The sequence below is a fragment of the Peromyscus californicus genome, unplaced genomic scaffold (assembly GCF_007827085.1).
Source record: "Peromyscus californicus insignis strain IS unplaced genomic scaffold, ASM782708v3 Scaffold_1__1_contigs__length_55948999, whole genome shotgun sequence".
NCBI classification, from domain to species: Eukaryota; Metazoa; Chordata; class Mammalia; order Rodentia; family Cricetidae; genus Peromyscus; species Peromyscus californicus.
In genome coordinates this window covers 41151541-41173167 of record NW_026294492.1, presented here as the reverse complement: position 1 = coordinate 41173167, position 21627 = coordinate 41151541, and the positions used below count along the sequence as shown (strand labels likewise).

Below are 21627 nucleotides of genomic sequence, written 5' to 3'. Positions count from 1 at the left end.
TAGGTTGAACAGAAGGGATACTAGATTCCTGTTTATTCTTCTCCCTCCAAAATATTTCTAATGATTAAAGTGCCTTAATTCTCTAAGACCAGTGGTTCTCAAGCTTCCCATTGCTGCGACCCTTTAACACAGTTCCTCATGTTGTGGTGACCCCCAACCATAAAACTATTTTTGTTGCTACTTCATAACTGTAATTTTGCTACTGCTATGAATTGTAATGTCAACATCTATGTTTTCTGATGGCCTTAGCAACTTCTGTAAAAGGGTTGTCTGATCCTCAAAGGTGCATGACCCACATGTTGAGAACCACTGATCTAAGGCTGCTTTAGGAAAATTCACAGTGGCAAAGTTTACCTGTGAAAAGAAACCTACTTGTCCCTAACCCAGAGCTAGATTCATAGAAACTTGGAAATTAAAACAGTAATTAATAAGGCATTAAGTAATATATGTATGAAGCAACATATGTATGTATGTGTATGTGTATATATATACAGGTATATATATACACACATATGTATATATATGTGTGTATGTACATATATAAGAGTAAAGATTCTTGAACATGCAATTTGAATAAGAAAGCATTAGGAAGTATTAATTATAATATTATCATATCATGGCCAACATCATTAAATGGATATTACCTCAACATACAATGCTTTAGTATTTGCTATTATTAAATAAATGGTTTTATGCTCCTGTGGTGAACCACAATGAGTGTATGGAGTACTTAAACATTTGGCAAATGGGCCAAAGAATAAATATTATTTTTTTAAAGACATACAGACTCTTTAAACCTGTGCAGCAGCACAATCTAGATGTCTTTTAATTCTATTCTCCTGTTCTTTCCAAGCCCCTTTCCAGGAATGATGACATGAAGCCTTAAGGAACTGTACATTTTTCAGGACCATGTAGGCTTTGTCAAGATATCTAGTTACTTAAGAGATATAGTATAGTGTCTAGATTTTCACTATTTATTGTAATCTTTTTGCTCTACACTATACTTATATTTTTAAATATATTTACAAATTTCAACTTTTTATTTTCAACTAATAGCCCCATTTTAAGTAATTGGGTCTGTCCTTTTATTAGTCGGTCCAAACATTTTCTATGCTGTTTTAAGAGAAGCTTAGTAATCAATGACATCAAAGCTGCCTATGTGGTATTTCAGAAAATAGCAACTTTTCTGCTCTTCATTTTCCTCATGTACTGAGTATTCCTTTCAATACTGTATGTGTTGAGCAGAGTTTACTTTAGTTAAGATGCCCATTGCGTACACAGTGAGGTCCCACTATAATGCTTTGTTTCCAGTAGCTATTATCCAATACAAATACTGTACATAATAAACCTTTTGTTCTGCTGTAATAATATCAGAAATCTTTTAAGGTGATTAAGTTGGTCTATTAAGGCTTATTTATTATTTGATGTTAAGATAAGCTTTGCTTGTTTTATAAGATGTAAAATTGAATCTAAATAGAATACTGACTGTGACTATGAACATGCATTTTCTTCTTTGGACTAAAAGAAATAACTGATACTGTCGTATAATCTCTTTCAAGCCATTCTCATGTCATGGGGCAGGGCTTCAGCAGATGACTTCCATGTCCTTTGAGGATCATTTGCTCTTCCCAGTACTTATTTCATATGCCAGCTAACAGCTCATGTGCTTGGTATATCAGATCAAATGTTATTCTGTAGGTACTTGAGACCATAAAAATATGTTTTATTTCCATTCTGACATTGCTTCCTTCATTACTGTGTAACAGTGGGAATTTGATGCTATTAACATAAAAGGGACACTTTCTGATAACTAGTGATCAGCATTTAATGGCAATAATTCTTTTAAGTCCTGAACATAGACTTAGCGGGTCTACCTAAACTTGATTATGTATTTTACTGTGTGTGTGTGTGTGTGTGTGTGTGTGTGTGTGTGTGTGTGTGTGTGGTGTATGGTTTATGCATGTATCTGAGGGTGTGTATGTGTTGTGTATGGTTTATGCATGTCTGAGGGTGTGCTTGCCTCTTCCTGTTCCTGTGGAAGCCAGAAGTTGATGTTGAATGTCTTACTCTATCACTCTGCTCTGCTCACTTGCCTTTAGACATAGGGTTTCACACCAGACTTGAAGCTCACCAGTTGGTGAGATTGGCTGACCGGCAAGCCCCTGGGATCTGTTTGATTCCATCCCCAGCCCAGGGGTAATAGATGCACACACTATGCCAGGTTTTTGCACTGTTATTAGGAACCTGAACTCAGTTCCTCGGGCTTGTGTAACAAGCACTTTACAGGCCACCATCTTTCTGGGCCTATTTTATTCATTCTTCATGTGACCATGATTAGTCTGTCAGTTTATTTCCTGACCAATTTTGCCACCTTACTTGCTTTGTTCTTCCCCCAATTCATATTTTCCCGTATAGTGTTGGGTGTTTTGACAGTACTCATTATATGCATTTGTTTTTTTGCAGAACAGCCCCTTAGCAAGCTCCCCCTCTGACAGAGCGGAGTGAACTCAGGATTCACACTGCTCTTTTTAGCTGCACCGTCTTCTGTGTTTGCTGCATTGCAGTCCTACAGAAAGGCTGGTGCTTTTGTCCATATGGCTTCTTTTTCTACAGTGCAATTCTGAACAGGAGGCCTGTTTGATTAGAAGGGAGGTCTTTAAGTTATTATTTTATAAGAAAATTCCCTGTAAAAGAATGAGGTGGGATATACATTTTACCTGTTCTAAAAATAAATTGTTATTAGCCTACTATTCCTTAAAAATAGTCATATACTGAAATTTAAAGTCAATAATATTGGATAACATTGAGTGGAATACTGGATAGAATGAGCAATGATAATGGGTAATAAAATACGATATTGCTAAATTTAATTTATTAGCAAATAGATATTCAGGATATAATGTTATAATGGTTGAAAAAGACTTATGATTGAAAGTAATAATTGTTCAGAGTTTGAATCAGTCAAAAGCATTTAAGATGACTACAATAAAAATCTTAATAGGTTATTTCTCAATTATTTTTATTATTTTGAAATTAAAGTGAAAATATATAGCTCTCTATGTTGCACAAATGCAGTGACCACACCCAATCTAAATTGATATTTTCTTTTAGAATATTATTGTGAATTTAATTCATGCCCCTTAATGAACAGAAATAAAGAACACATACAGCTTGCTATCATTAGATATTATCAGAGACCTTTTAGGAGCTTTTTAACTCTCATTAGTACTCCCATAGCATTTTCTGAAATGGCAGAAATATAATCTGTGTTGTTCAATCTGGTAACAAGTGATCATATGGCTGCCAATCACGTAGAACTCGGCTGCAGTAACTGAGGAGCTCCATTATTGCTATTTTTTAATTCCAAGTGAAATGTAATAGTGGTATCACACACTTACAATCTGAGCACTTGGAAGGATGAATCAGGATGGTGATGCGGAGTTTATTTCCATCCTTATCTACAAATACATAACAGGAGCAGGTCTTGAAGAACCAGGGGCTGAGCCTAGCTCAATGGCAGGATACTTGACTTGATCTCTAGTCCTATTTGTACAAACATTAATAATTGAACCTGATATATAAGAAAGTCTACATCTTATTTATTGCTTGTCATCAATAGAATAACTATTACCAGTGTTTAAACAGTAGATGTGTTACTAGTAATAATGTAAATGTATTTATTATAGTTTTCTTAATCTAGTTTTGTTAGCTTTTATAATAGAACAAAGTTTAAATAAAAAAGCAAATTTGAAGTTTTCTCATGAAATGCAGCACAATTAGATGTATGTCTGTGGGCCTACTGGTCAGTGTGACACCAGCTGAGAGCGTACTGATGTTTGTTAGCAGGTTTTTGTTGTTCTTGTTTGCTTTTGAAGGTTGGTTTCTAAAAATACTTAAGAAGCTGGGAAGTCAGAAGGAAGGTCTTTCTCTCTCTTTTTTAATTGAAGTCATTATTATATAATAGTCTTGCCAGGCATTTTTAAGAAACATATAATGAGTTGTATAATAAACATGTAATGAGTTAAATTTTCAATCTCAAAATTGTGTCCAAAGAATGCAGTTTTTTTTTCATGACAACCATAGACCACTTTATACAATGTTAAGAAATAATCTCTCTATGACCTTTCCATTATGTTACTTAAAGAGTGAATCGAACTACTGTGAAGGATGGAGTAAACGTTACGTCTTGTGTGACCACAAATGAATTCTTCACATATATTCACGTGTGTTTGCTTAACTGGAGCCTGACATTTCAGGGCCACATTAAATGAGGAAGTTAGTAAACCAACAGGTAGAAGATAGGTTGTTCAACCTCGTGGAACCTCCTTACACATGGGCTAGCACTCATGTCAGCTCATTAATTACTAGAGGTTAGTTCCCAAACTACATATGTGACCTCTCCAGTGGTGTCAAACTGGTTACATTCTATTTTCCTTTTAGTTTATTTTCTGAAACATTAAAAAAAAAAACTCTGAAATTTGCCAATATACTTAGTTTTTATTTCCTTCCTTGTTGCTGATTCAGATAGTAAAAATATGACTTTCATGCCTAGCTCCTAAGAGATACACTATACAACAGACATGTGAAGGCCTATTCGATCAGATGTGCTTGTCTCACTAAAGTGAAAGAAGTGGGCCTCATATAGCAAATTTATATTGGATAAGATCAATGACCAAATATTTACTGTTGAATGAAGAGAAACTTTACTGCGGATGTTTTTCAAAGGAAGTAAACTATTTTGGGCTGTGAATGAAATGCATGGTTTCCTTTAAGTTTTAAAGACAGCAGAGTATTTGGAGAATGCCCTGCCCTTCATTTCAAGCAGTTGGAGTGCCTGGTAAATATGGTTAGGAGCCCTGGCCTCACCATTGATGTTAAAGTTAAAGCAAAGATTTTCTTTTCTAGATGTGATTTTTGTTCAAGACAGCAAATTATTCTAACAATATAGGAAGAATGTTCAACTATTTTACAGTATTTTTTCTTTGACTTTATCAAAATTTTCCAATTAATTAAGAAACTCTTTACCTACAATGTTCCTGCTCCGCACAGCGAGATAAGTGAGACAGTTCAGTCTTTGTCCAGTCCTCTTGTTCGTTAGCTCTCTGGATGACTTGCGCAAGCCACTCAGCCACACTGTGCTGATGGATGGGATCATGTGACGATGAAAAGCTGTCAGAGGCAGCCCATCAGAAACGGCAGCGACTCCCCAGGTGCTAATCCCAGATTTTCATTCTCTTTTTGGTAGAACATATGGACTACATTCCTTCAGAACTTCTAACACTTACTCATATTTTACAAAAATTTACATTCTTCTTGGTTGTTTTCAACTTTCATTAGAAAGTAGAATGGTTGATTCTGAAGAAAAGTAAAGTTTCACTTTAACCTGATTTCAGTTATTATTTTTAGGAAATAAGAGCAGCAGTTTCTGGGAAACTGCCAACTTACAAATATTACATTTGTCCTAGGAGGCTGTTGGTATCAACTCCGTTTTTTACCTGAAAACAGTGATTTCATGAGTTTAAACCTCAGGTCATCATAGTCTAAATGATTTGAATTTCTGAAGAGTGGAGGAACCCTTCACATCCATTTTCTTTCTTTGTAAATAACCTACACTGAAAAGATCATTAAAGATTTGTTGGTTTATTAGCAGTATTTTAGTCTAAGCTGAGAGTTTCTGGGAAATTTTAAGTCTGATCCAATTAACTTAACCAGAAAGAAAATACATTCAAATGCTTTTCAATGTTTTCTACAAAATTTTAGCATTAACTGCAAATCCCAGCACTTGTAACTATATTGAATTCTGCATATGAAGCAAAGTGAAAAATGAAAACCTCTGAGTTGTTTAAAAAGTCCTTTTATTATTCAGTGCATTTTCCTCTTAAAGTATTTAATAAATGTGTAAATCTGCTATTGAATTTAAAGTAACAACTAGAAACACTTCTTATTTTGTAATAAGTTCTGTTTTTTTGTACATATAAAAATATTTAATTGGTAAGTCAGTCATATTATATAAACAGCTTTATTTTTATGTAATATATGTAAATTTAATTTGTTGAGCACTAAATTTAGATTTCTTTTTATAATATAGTTTAGTCATGTTTTATACAAAGTCCTCTGAATTTCATCATAAAATTCTTTTGGTTTTTCTCAGAAAAATTAAACAGATGTGTTTTGGACTGTTCTGAGAACCCAAGCCTAGACAAGTAGTCATAAGTATTTTAAGGTTTGTTTGAAAAATGTCTGTGATAATGGTTTGTGAGCAAGAACAACAACAAAAAACTGTCCATCTCAGACATGGGCGACATCTTCTTTAGAATAAGGAGGGTTGGCTTCCTTTAGTGGAATTTATTTCCTATGTCAACAATGCAAAGATGAGCATACACTGTGCAGTGTTCTCTACTACACACACACAGGCCCGAAGACTGCTATCCATTTGGTCATAGACAAAGCCACACTGAGTACTGGAATCCCAAGTGCACCCAGAAACATGGACGGGCACATTCAAAATTATCTCCCACACTGGTCCCCACTTTTGTTTAGGCTTTCTAAATATTCTGACTTCAGACTTTCAGAAGGGCAGACACTGCTCATCTGATGTAGCTTTTTTGAATGATTTTGTAGCATAGTGGCTTAGCTCAGGCAGGGAAGCTCCCAGGCAACACTCTGCTCAATGTTATCTGTCAATCCCATATGAGAAAGCACTTATTACTAAGCAAGTAATTACAAGATGGCTAAATGGCTGGAACAGATGCACCATAGCCTGTGTTCATTACCATTCTACACAATGTCTCCTTCCTAAGTTTAACTCCTGAGAAGAATGTAGAAATATTGAACTGAAAATCTCTCTATAAATCATAATGAAAAGTGAAACAATTTTAAAAAATATTTGTGATGACCTCATATGTAAAGAAATTACATTTTAATGGAGGATTCATTGAATATGGGTTGTAATAGGTTGACCAGTCGGTGCTAAGTTCCCGCAGACCCCCCAGACAGCTTCAGTACCAGAACAGGCTTCAGTGCCCCTCTGCTCCTGCTGTCCTTCCTGTCCCTCTTTCCTCTTATTACTCTCTCGGAGTGTCGACACTGAGATAGGACATTTTGAATTCTTTTTTTTTTTTTTGGTTTTTCAAGACAGGGTTTCTCTGTGTAGCTTTGCACCTTTCCTGGAACTCACTTGGTAGCCCAGGCTGGCCTCGAACTCACAGAGATCCGCCTGGCTCTGCCTCCCGAGTGCTGGGATTAAAGGCGTGCGCCACCACCGCCCGGCGACATTTTGAATTCAATACCAGGTCTTTTTACTTTCTAAAATGGCTTTGAATACCAACGCCATCTCTCTCCTGCTGCACTTGGTCTAGAAGGAGCTCCCTTTTCACTCCTGGGCAGTGAAGAAGTCCACTGGCTCAGCTCCAATTGGCTGCACTCATGCCCCCAGATCAGGACAGAGCAGGCTGCTGGGAGAACCTTGGAATCTCCTTTCGGTAGTTTTGGAACAGGAGCTGAGGCCATCTGTTTAAACAATGCTTTGTAATTTGCCCGTTTCTTGCCCAGAGCTGTTTCTTTCCTCTTGTAAGTGTCCATAATGGACCTTTATGCTTTATTTTCCATTTGAACCTCCTCTTGCCTGGCCAGTGTTTCTCTTCCTCTGGCTGAGTGCTGCATAAATCCACAGTTTCAGTGGTTCCCTCACTTTCCTGGTCCTTGAAGTAGCCTCAGACTATTGAGGTTTTCTAAAGACTTTCAGTGCCAAACTAAGAGGAAAAAAAAATCAAGGCCAAGCAAAGCTCCATCCTGTGCCACCATGGGAACCAGACCCTTCCATCCTGGAATCCAGTCCCTGCAGTAAGGGGTAAAGTCTTAGGAAGCAATGTGAGGAGCTAGAAAATGAGAGTATAGATGCTCCAGATTCACTGAATGGCCAGGACGTAGAACTGCAGCTTTGTTCCTGCTGCTTGCTGTGGCCAGCACCAGCATTGCAGCTGTGTGACAAGTTACCTGTAAGAGCGCCAGTTTGGATGGAAGAGAAAGGGAGCGAAGGACCATGAAGGGGCCAGTCACAGGCAACTGAAAGGAAAGGAAGGAAGCCTCAGTGTACAGTAGGGAATAGGCCTGAGTGGTTCCTGGTAGCTTCGCTGGCCAAATCTTAAGGTCTGCTGTGGCTCACAAACTGACCACTGCTGCACATATAGACGAGGACCCTTATAGTGGTCAACATGTTGATTATACCAAAAGGTGTTATTTGTGGCATTTTATTCCAAATTTTGTTTACTCCACAGGGTTCAGTTTCTGCTGGTGGGTGGGGGAGGAGTGGATACTGAAACAAATACACTCATTTTCTTATTCATTTTTCTTTTTCTAGATGCATATGCTTAGGATCAAGTGCAGAAACTTTAAGGAGATTTTTAGGCCATTAGCCTGAGCTCCAGAAACCTAAATAGGTTAAGCGCACCATCTCCGTCAGCAGGCCAGTTAGAGGTCAGTTGTGGTGGAAACAGAGAGCAGAGAAAGATACAAAAGGATCTTGTGTTCCCAAGTTCATTTTAGGAAGGCTGACATGACATTTAGGTTCAGTAAAGGACAAGGGGTATGCGTAATTAAGCAATCCTTGTCAATGCATGGTGCTATTAAGCTCCATGATTGCTTCCGCTCCGGTCTCTCAAGGTGTTTCCATAAAATACTAATCGTTGTCATTACATGTGGAGACCCTCTGGTTTCTGCACAGTGACTACTTTAGTTCCAGGGGCAGTCTCACCTTCATGGATAATTGTCTATACTGGTGTGGTGGGGGGTGCGGGGAGAGGGTGGGGAGAATCTTCCCTAGAGATCTTGCTCTCCTTGGAATCCAAGGTGACCAGGTTTAGGACAATGACTTATCTGTGTGACTTCAGCCTGGAAGGATGACATATGTTAGGTAGGTAGACTCAAGTAGGAACATGACCTGACCCAGAATAAAGGAGACAGACACCAAACGAAGGCTGAGATGCCAAGTGTTCATCTTTCACTTAGTTTTCTGTGGGGCCACCCAACTGAGATCTCAAAACTACAGTGAAAGCAGCTTCTGTGTGCCTTCATGATAGGCTCTTCTACTGGCCTTGCATTCTTACAAGCTAGGAGGAGAAGAAACAAATTTCACTAGCTACACCTCTGTAGTAACTTAGACACAGTGCAGTAGGCTGCTGCTTCCCTTATGCCAACACATAGCTATCATTCCTAGAATGACAGACTCCTTGGTATTTGATGCCCATTTGGTGGGGAAGCATGTTTTAAAGGAATGAAAGGGAATTTTTTTACAGGTTTGGAGTACTGACTTTTATATAGCTAGGGAATACAAAAGCAAGATTTTCATAAATGACACAGTAATAACAGTAGAATTGATTACTGAGAGACCTGCTTATGCACCAGTAAAATTAGTTAGGTCTGCAAAACTAAGAAGCCAGGGTTGGTTCCTCCCTCCCTCCCCCCTCCCTCCCTCCCCCCCTCCCTCCCCCCCTCCCTCCGTCCCCCCTCCCCCCCTCCCTCCCTCCCTTCCTTCCTTCCTTTTGTATCCTGACTGAAGTTTCCCCTCCTTCCTTGTCTCTCCTCTTCTCCTATGCCCCCACCCACTCCTCCTTCTTCTATTCAGAAAAGGGCAGGCCTCCCATGGATATCGCCAAAACATGGCATATCAAGTTGTAGTAAGGACTAAGAACCTTGCCTTATATTAAGGCCGGGCAAGGTGACTTAGCATGAGGAATAGGGTCCCAAAAGCCAGCACAAAAGAGTCAGAGACAGCCCCTGTTCCCACTGTTAGTAGTCACTCAAGAAGACCAAGCTACACAACTGTCACATATATGCAGAGGGCCTACGTCAGTCCCATGCAGGCTCCCTGGTTGTCCATTCAGTCTCTGTGAGTGCCTATGATGTCAGGTTAGTTGATTCTGTGAGTTTTCTTGTGACTTCCTAAGCCAGGGTTTTTACATGTAAGAGATGTGTCCTCCTTTGACAAAGTCTACAGGTAAGGCCAGGTGGGTCCCTTTCTACTTCGTATTAAACTGATAATAAACTGCCTTCCCCATGCACTAAGGCATGCTGAAACTCATCTCCTCCCTGTTACTGCTCAAAACTCTAATAGCATTTGTTTGCACACTCACTGAAGTTGGAAAGATAAAAAATGTATTTTCTTCTAATTGAGCATCTACCATTTCACGTAGGAACAGGCTAGAAAGCCAGGGAAAAATGCCTGGTGACGGATCGAGTACCCTAAGTTAGAGTTGCAGCCACATTGTGAAGTAATGCATGGGCTAGCCTCAGGTCAACAAGTTTTAACTATCATCATCAGCAAATAGACACCAGAATGTAGTGTAGAATGGAAGGAGGAGAGAGAAGCTTGGGATTTTTTTCTTTTTCTTTTTTGTTTGTTTGTTCAGTGTGTGTGTATTTCCATTATTAAATTTGGAAATTGTAGAAACTTAAGGCAAGTCTGATTGAGGCCAACTCTCTTCAGCATGTTTTAAATGAAATTGATGTGTCCTCTTATATTTCACTCTAATAGCTTGGCTCTTTGGGAAACCCACATATTCTGAGATAAATTTTCTCAACCTACACGGGTCAGGTTTGGTTGTACATTGGGCCCGACTTGAATTTACACACCAGATGACCCTCAGTTAAGCGCATTCTCTCTCAGAGTAAGAATGGAGAAAAACTGAATGTCAGGGCAGGATGTACAGAGCGACCTTTGGACCTTTTCCTCTCCTAACAGTGGAAGAGAACTGTTGTTTATGGATGGAGCCAATGACCTTAACCTTACGGCCACAGCATCCTTTCCTAAGTCACTACTCTGTGCTTTTCTTTTCTTCTTTTTCTTTCAGCAATTCAATAATATCAGAGGGATTGATTCTTCTCAGAATTTAAAGTTTTATTTTAATGATCATATTGAGTAATCATTGAAAAAAATACCTTAAATAGAAATGTTTCCAGAGGCAGATACAAACCAATGTATATCATAAACATTATAGTTATTTGCATGTTTCCAATATAAAGCAGTAAACATATTTAAATATTTGTGCCTATGTTGTGTCAGAACACCTATTGATAAGTAATGAATTCAGTTTATTTATTTAATACATTAAAAACCAAAAAATTGAAAAAAAAATACCAAATATTTGAATTTTTAAAAATGTTTTTTTAAAAAATAAACTCTAGCAAACCAAGTATTGCCTAAAAGCATTGTGTCCCCATTAATCAGGTGCCTCTTACTATTAGAATGAGTTGATACACCTGTGTATGTCAGTCTCTAGTTATATGATTCAAACAAAATCATGACTCTAAATTTATTGATTACTTCATCCACTGGAGAAATAGCACTTAAACTTTAAGTGTAAATGTCACATTCAGACTCAGTTTTTTCCTCAGATTACTTACATGCATATTGCTTTAGTTTTCCAACTGTTTTTGTTCAAATGATCCCTGCATAATGTACAGTTAACTAAACAAATATAAAAATATAAGGATGACACTAGAACTTCACTTTATAATTAACTACTAAAATGTTATGATAAGTATTAAAGCCTTGCTTTTCCCTGAGTTCCTGTGACTGCCTTCCCTTCCCTTTCAGTCCTTTTTGGCAAGTCCTATGTCTTAAATAGTCTAGTATTGCTCAGTGAATATAATCAGTTTAAGCCCTGTACACTTAAACGGGATATATATATATATACATTATATATATAAACTGTGTGTTTATGCATATATATACATATAAATATATAAATATCATATAGGTTTATGAAAACACAAGGAAACTTGTTAAATGTTAGCCTCAGCTTAACCACAATAAGCCAGATTTAATACCCTTCTTCTTTTGCAGTGGCCACTTTTTCTATTCAGCATATTTTCAGCAGCATCTTAGTAAATTATAGCAAACCATCATTTATAATAAAACTGGACCTTATAGTAAATAAACCAAATAAATTATAGATACTAGTTGCACAAATCTATGTTGTATTTATTAGTCTAAGGAAGTTATTAGAAACATTCAAAACCAAGGGACAATGGAAATAACACCTTTGACGGAAGTAAAGTAACTTTCGGTGAAATTTCACAGCTATTACCAATGGGCTTTCTTTTACAGAGATTCAAATCAATATATAGAAATAGAGCCTTTTAGAATTACTAAGAGTAAAAATAAAAAGCTTTTAAAAATTGCCTGGAAAGACCTTGCCAGCAACCTGTAGTAACAGTACAGCTCACTTTACACGGAGCATTGAAAGACTTCTTAACAAACGCCCTTTGTTCAGGACCTGACAGTGCTGTGCAATGGGAGGGAACCCACTCCCCTGTGGCTTTGTTTTTCCCCTGGAATGACAGTGATGGAGCACTTGCATGATGTGTTGGTGCCTTGCATGAGGAAGACATGCAAAGGCAAGGTCCAGTCTGCATGCTGCTTAATGAATGTTTTTCCTTTTCTCTCCTTCCCTGTCATGTGCTTTCAGAAGACAACAATGTGGAAGGTGGGTGCTTTCTACCTTATTTTCCAACTCCCCTTTGCTTTTTATTTCTCAGTATTAAAGAGTACATCTCGAATATAGACGGTAAGTTGACTTTTCTGATCATCCGTTGATTTCTAGTTGTGTATCCCCTTTGCATATGGAACACAAATGCACCCTCAACCCCACTAGTCTCAGGAATAAAAACGCCTTCAATCTTACTTCCAGTGCCTAATACATTTCAGCAGCCCATATGAGCCTTAGAATAATTAATGCAGTGTTCTGTATGGAAAAATGATACAGCGCTACTTCTTTTATTTAAAAAAAGAAAGTGTTTCTTTGCAGTTTCTGACACAGTGCATGATCCTGTCTCCATTTTTTTTTCTTTTTTTGAGCAAAGTAGTTTCTTTTCTGTTGGACATGTTTACCATTCTGTCATTTTAATCTCCTTGGTTTGTTTCAAATGATTCAAATGATAAAAGATCATAGATAAAACACTGAGAATAAGAACGAAACATAAATTTAGATTGAAGTACAAGTCATTGCCAGTGGAAATGAAAGCTCACAGTTCTGCCTTGAGATCATGGGTAAGTATATTCACAAACATAAGTGTATGTGAAAACTAGGATGACTGATTTGAGTTTTCTTAGATTATCTCAATCATGGAATCTTGAGAAAGCTATATATTTTTACCATTGGTTCCTACAAGCATATTTCAACATTTTATTGTTAAAGAACTTGAATGAAGTAGTCACGATGCTACCAACCAAATCTTGAAAAGATAAACACAAAATGTATTAGGTGCAGCTGAAGAATAGACAGCCAAGTTTCTCATCTTTTCCCGCACATCTTTTAAAAAGTGGTCTTGCTGTGTAGCCCAGCCTGTAGACATCCACCTTGCTTTACCTACTGAGTACAAGCACATATATAATATACATAATATATACATTATATACTCACAGCATTAATAGTTGTGGGCAATGTGTGAACATGTATGTGTCAAGAGATGACTTTTAACATAAATCTACTTTGCTGCAACAGTTTGAAATGCAGCAATTCCATAAAAAAAAGAAACCCTACATTTCTACAGATGAAGGATTTCTTGAAAAATTACTCTAGTGGAAGTGAGAATAGTATAGTTGAGGTGACAAAGGGGTCGTTTCTCTTTGAAAAGAAGACTTCACTGTAATACCACATTGATTAGTAGCAAGGTCAGCATCAAATTTGTGATCTTTTCATCGTCAATAATTGTTAATGAAGTATTCTGATATTCAAGCAAAATAGATGAAAACTTCTGAAGGAACAATATGTCATTTTGCCCAAATGTTGGCTTTGTATATCACTTCTGATTTTTTTGTCTCATAATTTTAATATTGTGAACATACACTTGTGCCCCTTAATTGAATTTGAAATTTGTAAATTTTTCCTTTGCATTTTTAAACTGTTCTGTAAAATGTTCATTCTTTTTTCCTCTCTTTGAATCTTTAAGGGACTTTAAAATCAATCTAATTAGTAGAAATGCTTCTCCGTAATCACAGACTCATTTGGTGCAAGGCATTGATAAGATACTCAGAATATAAGCCCCTAATATGTTATAATAAAGTTATTAAATCATAATTTTAATGTCTCTGTTTACAGTGTAACTTTAAGAATGCAGCCAAGCTCCTTTTAGAGGCAGAAATGGAACAGGGGGAATAGGAGTCTTTGGAGGATTTATTAATTTCCTTTTTGATGCAGTGTCAAAACCGCCACAAGTTTCTAAGTCTCTTTTCTAAACTTAGGGCTCCATAAATGTTAGATCATACCAGAGATAATTTTCTGATGTAGTCTATAAAACAATGCTAGAAATACAAACATGTTATTAACTAGAAATACATACATTCATATATATATATATATATATATATGAAATTAAATGGAAAAATTTTAAAGCCTGAACAAATGAACCTCTTCTTCACCATATAATAATTGAATTAATCACCATATAAAAATATTTTTATTCACGTTTTGATTATTTTTTTGAAATCACTTTAGAAATACTATGTTCCAGAAACATCATACTTCACTGTTAAAAGAATTTCCATATTATGTTGTGATTATATGACAGTTTCTAGTTGTATCTGCCTTACCAAGATGTCAGAATAAACTTATGAGTTTGAAAAAGCAGATTGGAGCAACTGGTGCATGTTGTTTCCAAGTTCAAAGTTTCAGATATATCTGAGGCAGCACTAGAAATTGAAAAGACAGATTTTTAAACTTGATACTGCATTTCTCTAATTGTATATCAAATTCTTGAAATGTACCCAGAAGTTGTAGCTTTATTTCTGAGTTGAGACTAAGCACCTATGACTCATGATTTTCAGAAAAAGTAGTGTTTTAGGTGTCTAAAGAGCTTGCTAAGATGATCCCAATGGCTGGGCATGGTGGCACTGTGAGAGCCTGAGACATGAGGGCTATGAATGAGGTTGTCCTAGGTTACATATTGAGACTATGCTTCAAAACCAATCAAAACAAGAATATTTACAGTTTTCTTTAGAAAAATAGTGATCTTCATGAAAATTTCTTGGTGACATTATGTCTGCAGCATATAGCTTAAATAAATAAAGGAACATGAACACAAATCAACATTTAATTAAAATAATAAATAATTTTGATTCCTGTGAATAATTAATTGAACCTATTTAAAGCTTACCCATTGTTTCTTAGAAACATGATTGTGTCATAAATCCAAGCTTTTCAACTGCATGTCTAATTACCTTGGTTTTGCATTTGAGCAGATATAATCACTTGCCACGTGTGTCAGACCAGGAGACATTTCTGCATTGTCATTTCAGTGTCACTAAGGGCCTGCCCCACCCCCACCCACATTTAATTATCAAACTTCTCATTTTTGAAGAGAGGAAAAAGATCAGACCCAGCCCATGTTAAAGACATTCCTTGGGATGTTTATAAAATATAATTTCATCACGGAACCATGGCAAGCCCTATAGGGACAATGTTCCAAATGTTATCAAAGGGCAGGAAGGGCAGGTGCACTGTTTAAGGGACCGGTTGGATTTAAATCAGGCTCTCATATTTTTGCTTGTTCTAACTAATACTTAGAATACACAGCACAGCATGTGCTGGTGTTTAAATTGCAGTTTTATAACTCTTTGCCCCAAAGCATTCCAACCAAGGGTTGAAAGAATGTTTTCGATTTGCCTCTGTGATAGAGACATGTCTCATAGGAAGCAAGATGTCTGTCACTGAACATTTTTGTCACCGTGACAACCTGCCTTCCCATGCTCCCTTGTTTATTGCTGACTGTGCTCTTGTTTCCCTTTAAGGTCTGGCGCACCTGATGATGGGCGACCAAGGTATGGGCTCTGCTCCTTTTCCACTCTGCTTTCAGTGTGTTCTTGTTCTGTAGCTGCTTTCAAACCATCGCTGCAAAGTATGGGCGGATGCTTGGAAATGATGTGGCTGCAAATGAAATACATAGCTTTTGTTCACCTTATTTCTTCCATGGTTTTATCTGCTTTGATTTGTTGGTTTGATGTTGGTTTGCTCCTGTGACTTGTTTCCCTCCATCCCTTGCACTGTAACATCTGCAAACAAATAAGACGTAAGAACTGCGGCTGAAACCTTTGCTTTACTGATCAGTGTTATGTGGGAAGAGTGTTTACAGTAGAGGAGCACCGAGAGCGGTCAGGAGCTAATGTCTGAAACAGCCAGGCTAATCTGCTACATCAAGATTCCATTCTTCATCCATGCATGGCAGTTTGGGAACTTGCAGACAGCTTTGGCTCTTGGCTTCCAGAGTGCTGATTGTTAACATTCCATGCAATCGATACTTTTCTACCTATGGCCATTGAGATCCTTCTTTGATGTAATCTTTTATCATGAGCATGGGCTTCCAATCCCTTGCATGTACCTGCCTGCAAAAACAGGCAGAGTTCTCAGAATGTACGGACTGCCTTTCCATTTGTCTTTAAAACATTGTTTATGCTTTCTTGTCTTGTTTATTTTTCTGAAAGCAGTGCATTTACATATATTCATAATTCTTCTTGTTGTTTTTCTCCTCTTTATTCTCTTTGTCTGGAAATCCTTTCTTCATGGACCCATTTCATCAAATGCATAGGTAAAAGTAAAGGTACTACATTATTTTGTTTCTTAGTATCATCTGTGTGGATTACAGTGTGTCTAAGTTATGCAAATGTATGTAGACCTTTGGCATTGGTGAAAGGTACTGGGAGGTAGGTATGTGTGTTAATGAATATTTATGAACTTAAGGTAAGAAAGAATCCATCAAAATATTTCTGCTTTGCCCTCCCATCTCCATGTATTGCTTTTTAGACTAATTTTTTTCATGTCAGTTGCTTACATAATTAGTATATTTTGAAATTAGCTATAGGTTGTGGTGTCAGTTCTCACAGTATCATTTAATGGTAGTTAAATGATGAGTGTAGTAACCATAATTATATCTCCCTCAAATATTCAACTCTGAATGAGCACACCTGCCCTGTCCATTCTGCCTGATGCGAGCATCCACGTAGCACAGCTCCACGGTTGCAATACTCTGGGTTCTTCCCTTATTGCCTGCTAGAGGCCATAGAAGCACATTGATGCATGGCAGCCCTAAAAGGCATCACTGTGACAGAGACAGAGAGGCAAAGCAAGCTTGCCCTTCCTTTATGCATACTAACTTTAAGAATGTTAATAGCAGCTATATATCCCAGTGTCACTTGATAAATCAGGCATGAGTACTCTTTGAAAAATGTGGACTTAAAACCAGAAGCATGTTCAATTAGCTATTTAGATCCACCTCCATTGTGTTTAGTATTGTCATTAAAAGGAAGCAAGTGACTCATAGCCCTGGCAAATGTTTAGAATGGCCTTTATTTGTTTTCACTTGTGTAATAGTTAATGTTCCCTTGGTCTCTAATTCTAAGTCATTATTCTTAAATGCAGGAATATGTCTTTTCCTTGAATTCTATGACACTTTCTTATGTGCTAAAAGTTAACATCGTGACTAGGATGAGAGCTCACAACTCTACCCTCTTGCGTTTGTATCATCTAGCATGGAACCTTTTCTGCTTCAAAAAAGCATCTGAACATGAGCCAAACACTAAGTAAGAAATGACATCGAAGTTTAAAGTTGTAAAATAGAGCTTTGGAAACAAATGTTTGGATTCTGCAAGTCAATAGAACACCTGTCTCAGCTTTGCCCGTTGGCCATTTTCAATAGTACAACTTCATTTTGTTTTGAGTCTTAGTTACTGTGCCAATGACAATGTCATCAGCTCTCTCAAAGAGTTTGCGAGTCATTTGGGGGTATTTCCTAAAGCCTTTGCCTCAGGCTGACTTCCCATTGACAGCTAACTCTAGTGAGTGTGTCCCTAATGTTCTACATATTTTTCTGTATGTGGACACAGGGTTAAGATCATGCATAAGAAATTGCTTTTACTTTCCTGTTAGTAAAATATGCTTGTATATGTGTATATATATATTTGTATGAATGTATAAACATAGATTTTGAGTATATGCACTCATCTATTATACTCTGAAAAAGTACCTCTTTTAAAAGTAACTCAAAATACTTTTCTAATTATATAACAAAACATATGGAATAGTTCATATTTACATCCAGCAGGTATATATTGGGTGTAATTAATGTTGAATGTCACTTCAGCTTTACTATGTCAGTCTCAAATATTTCTGTTGGTATGTGTAACATTTTTTTTCATTTTCACTTTTATCAAATTTTGTTTCTCAATGCAAAGCTACAGAGGAAAAGATTTGATTTTTCTATTTCATTCTTTTTTAAAGGATCACTGGTATCAGTGTGTATTTGATGTTATATGGCGGGGGGGGGGGATTTTGAACATCAGGGTTGCCATCACATAATTGTTTATTTTAGATATATAAAGATGAAAAATATACTTTGTCAGTCTTTCACTGTGAATTGATTTACCAAATCTACGTCCTAGAGAAGAGAGTACCACTGTGATTATGTCATGGCATCACACTCAGCCTGTCAACGTACCATGTGAATAAGTTAGTGCACAGGGCAGACCTTAATAAGACAGCAGCAAATATGTAGAAATTCAGCAAAGGTAAGAGTGGCATGAATCTAGGTCAATGGATTTCTGCCTATGTCACTCAGTTGGAAGACTCTAACATATTGTCTAGAAACTTCACTTTGTAGCTTTCTCCATCTGCTTAAACGCTAGTTGTGCATTTAAAAAAAAGATGCTAAGTCTGACCCGTGAAAAATAACTGGTTCACACTGTAAACTCTTGTTTCTTAAATCCTTATATTACCATGTAATTATGAAGCATCTTCTTCACTTTCCTCTGGCAGAGTGAATTAAGAGAGCCTTTGAAATGAACCTCTGGAAACATATATTTTTGTGTCTGTATCCAGATGCAAAACTGAATTCAAGAATGTTGGTCATCATTAATGTTTTGATTTCTTTCGTGTGAATTTTTTTTTGTTACATTCCAAGGGCCCAGTTAGGGGTGAATGCATTTCATTTAAAGAAAGCAAGTAAAGACACAAGTGAACAGGAGAGACGTTTGGATAAGCCTTTTCATCCTCCTCCTGATTTCTTCTTTCAGAAGGTAGCGCTGGAGTCCCTTTTTGATGGACCCTTCCCAAGCAGTTGTGGACCCTGACCTCTTCCAGCTCGTTCAGGGTTTGGAATCTAAAAAATATTTCACCATCTGGGTATGACAAAAATGGCTAAGACAGATGGATACGTGATAGGGGCTCAGGTTGTATGGTGGGAGGTGAATGAAACAAATGCTTTCTCCTCGTGGTCCATCATACTTAGGCTTTTCAGCTGGTTACTCTGTTTCAAACTTTAGCGTCAATTATTTAAATTTGTTTTATGATTTCTAAATGGAAATGTGTCACTTTTAATTAAATACAATTAAGAATAAACTCCATTTTAATGAATTATAGCTTTCTTTTAAAGAGCTCATTCAGTGTCCAGAGCAAGTCGAAGTGCTACTGGCTGTGTGTGACTCGAAATACTCTTTAGGGTACTGTTTGATATTGTTTTTACATTTTTTCACTTGAAAATTGTTAATGGCATTACTTTTAGGATCACTGATAATGGTCATTTATTTTATTTTTACTTAGAATCTAAATTGAGCAACTTCCCTAGAAATTTAGTGTTTTTCTCCTCCTCTTCTCTCTCTCTCTCTCTCTCTCTCTCTCTCTCTCTCTCTCTCTCTCTCTCTTTCTCTCTGGGTGTGTGTGTGCATGTGTATATCTGTATGCATGAGTGCACATGTGTGTGCATAAAATGTGTGTCTTTGTCTATGTAACTGTCCAGATCATTCCAACAACTGTTTATTTTTTAACTTACTTAATTGGATTTTGCTATAATAGTTTTCTGAAAGAATGAATGACTCTTAAATCAAGAAAAATAGCAATAAGTTAAATATGCAAATCCAGCCACAATTGCTGGTCACTAGCTGTGGATCAGAGGCTAATTATATCAGTCATATATTGATGCTTTGAAGAAAGGTTTGTATTTTCCTTCCCAGCATGTAATTCTAATTGTGCATTTATATGTTTTGTTCTATTTTATGTCATTGTTTCCTAGTAGAGTGGAAGCTCCATGAGGGCAGGCAGTTCATGTTTCTTGTCGACCATTATATTTCCAGGACATTTTTTCTTACTGTAACTTGAATTTGCCATTTTTGTGACAACAGTGTATACAGTGTGCCACCTTGGACTAGAAGGAGATGAGAAAAATTTTTTAGATATCCAGAAGAAACTAGCAAAAGTGTTTGTTTCTCTCTAAACTTCCTTTTTGTCTTTTAACTTTTAACATCCCAAAGCTGCTGTCTGTCTATCCAGCAATACTCATTCTTACATAATTTCCATTTGCCTTAACACACCCAGCAGTGGATCTCTAAGGAGAACTAAAGTCAAGGTATTATTGTATTTAATTCTCATGGTCTTCACACGTAGAAGAAGAATTAGAGCCAACTGATGGTTTCTGGGAAAAGGAAAATTCATTTTCTCCAGGGATGAGTCCCCTGATGGTTTTTCACATTTTTTAATGTCATGTACTGCCATAAGGAAAAATCACCAAATTTTATTTTAAAACTTATTCTATTAATGAGATAGCAGGTATATGACTTCCATGACATACAAATCTATAGTGTCATATGATGTCTTATGATTTCATCCATTTTTTTCTAATTTTCTTAAATTGGAAATCTTAAGCTGTTAGAAAAGTTTAAATAGAAGTCTTATATTATGATATAAATATATTTGGTAACTTATATAAATATAAGTCCTACACCACGTGTGTGAAATAATTCTTCACTTGAATCTATCAGATGAACATTTATTATTTGATTATTCATGATCCCAGATGTTTACTGAAGGCCGATGTTTTGTAAGTCAAACTCTGAGATGTGTGTAAACGTATTTTAAAAATGCATTACGTCTTTGGTATTACTGACATTTAGGAGTCAAATTAGAATTAATCCTAAGAAAAACCAAAACATTTTTTTCTCAAAATGAATACCTGGATTATTTAACAAGTAATTTATCACAGCACTCAATATTGTAGTATTTTAAAATTGTTATGACATGTTATTCTGTTAAACTCACTCTCAAATAAATTTGATATTATTAGTATGTAGTATTAGTATTAAACTTTTTTGCTGTTTTTTGTTTTCTTTCATTTCTGTATAAGTTCAGTTAGGCCACTGTAACAAAATGCCATGGATTAGGTTAGCTTCTAAACAAAATTTCATTTGTCACAGAAGGCTAATGTCATGATGTGAGTGCATTTGTTGTGTGGTAAGGGCCAGCCTACTAGCTGTAGAACACCTTCCTGTATCCCCAAGTGCTGAAAGGTGGCAATGGGATCTCTGGAATCTTGTATTAGACAAAAATCACATTCTTATAGGATCCTCTTTGTAACACAGTAACTTCCCTAAATCCTTGCTGCTGCGTACATCACCAATTCCAAGTGACTTCTGGGGAGATGCTGGCATTCAAACCTAATGTTCTCCATGGTTTTTGCTGCTGTCTTTCAATTCTTCTTTAGCTGCAGAGCAAGTTTGTGCAGTGTTTGGCATCGGTTTACCAGCCTCCTGATGTGGATGTGCTTCTAGAACTGCTAAATGTGTTTCACGGTGCTTTCAGATTTCCAACT

General features: G+C 36.7%; 1 protein-coding gene across 34 annotated transcripts in view; it reads left to right on the top strand.

The window, feature by feature from the left end:
- Positions 1–21627, top strand: part of Nrxn1 (neurexin 1) — a 1064135-nt gene that overhangs the window by 86783 nt on the left and 955725 nt on the right. For 20 of the 34 annotated variants that reach the window (XM_052746549.1, XM_052746545.1, XM_052746543.1 and 17 more), the window contains exons 3-4: positions 12468–12485; positions 15788–15817. The exons of 9 other annotated variants lie outside the window; for them this stretch is intronic. In XM_052746549.1, the coding sequence (XP_052602509.1) occupies positions 12468–12485; positions 15788–15817 (48 nt within the window). Of the gene's footprint in view, positions 1–12467; positions 12486–15787; positions 15818–16430; positions 16594–21627 lie in introns of those variants that run through there. 5 more of the 34 variants (XM_052746546.1, XM_052746568.1, XM_052746577.1 and 2 more) reach the window with 3 other exon arrangements.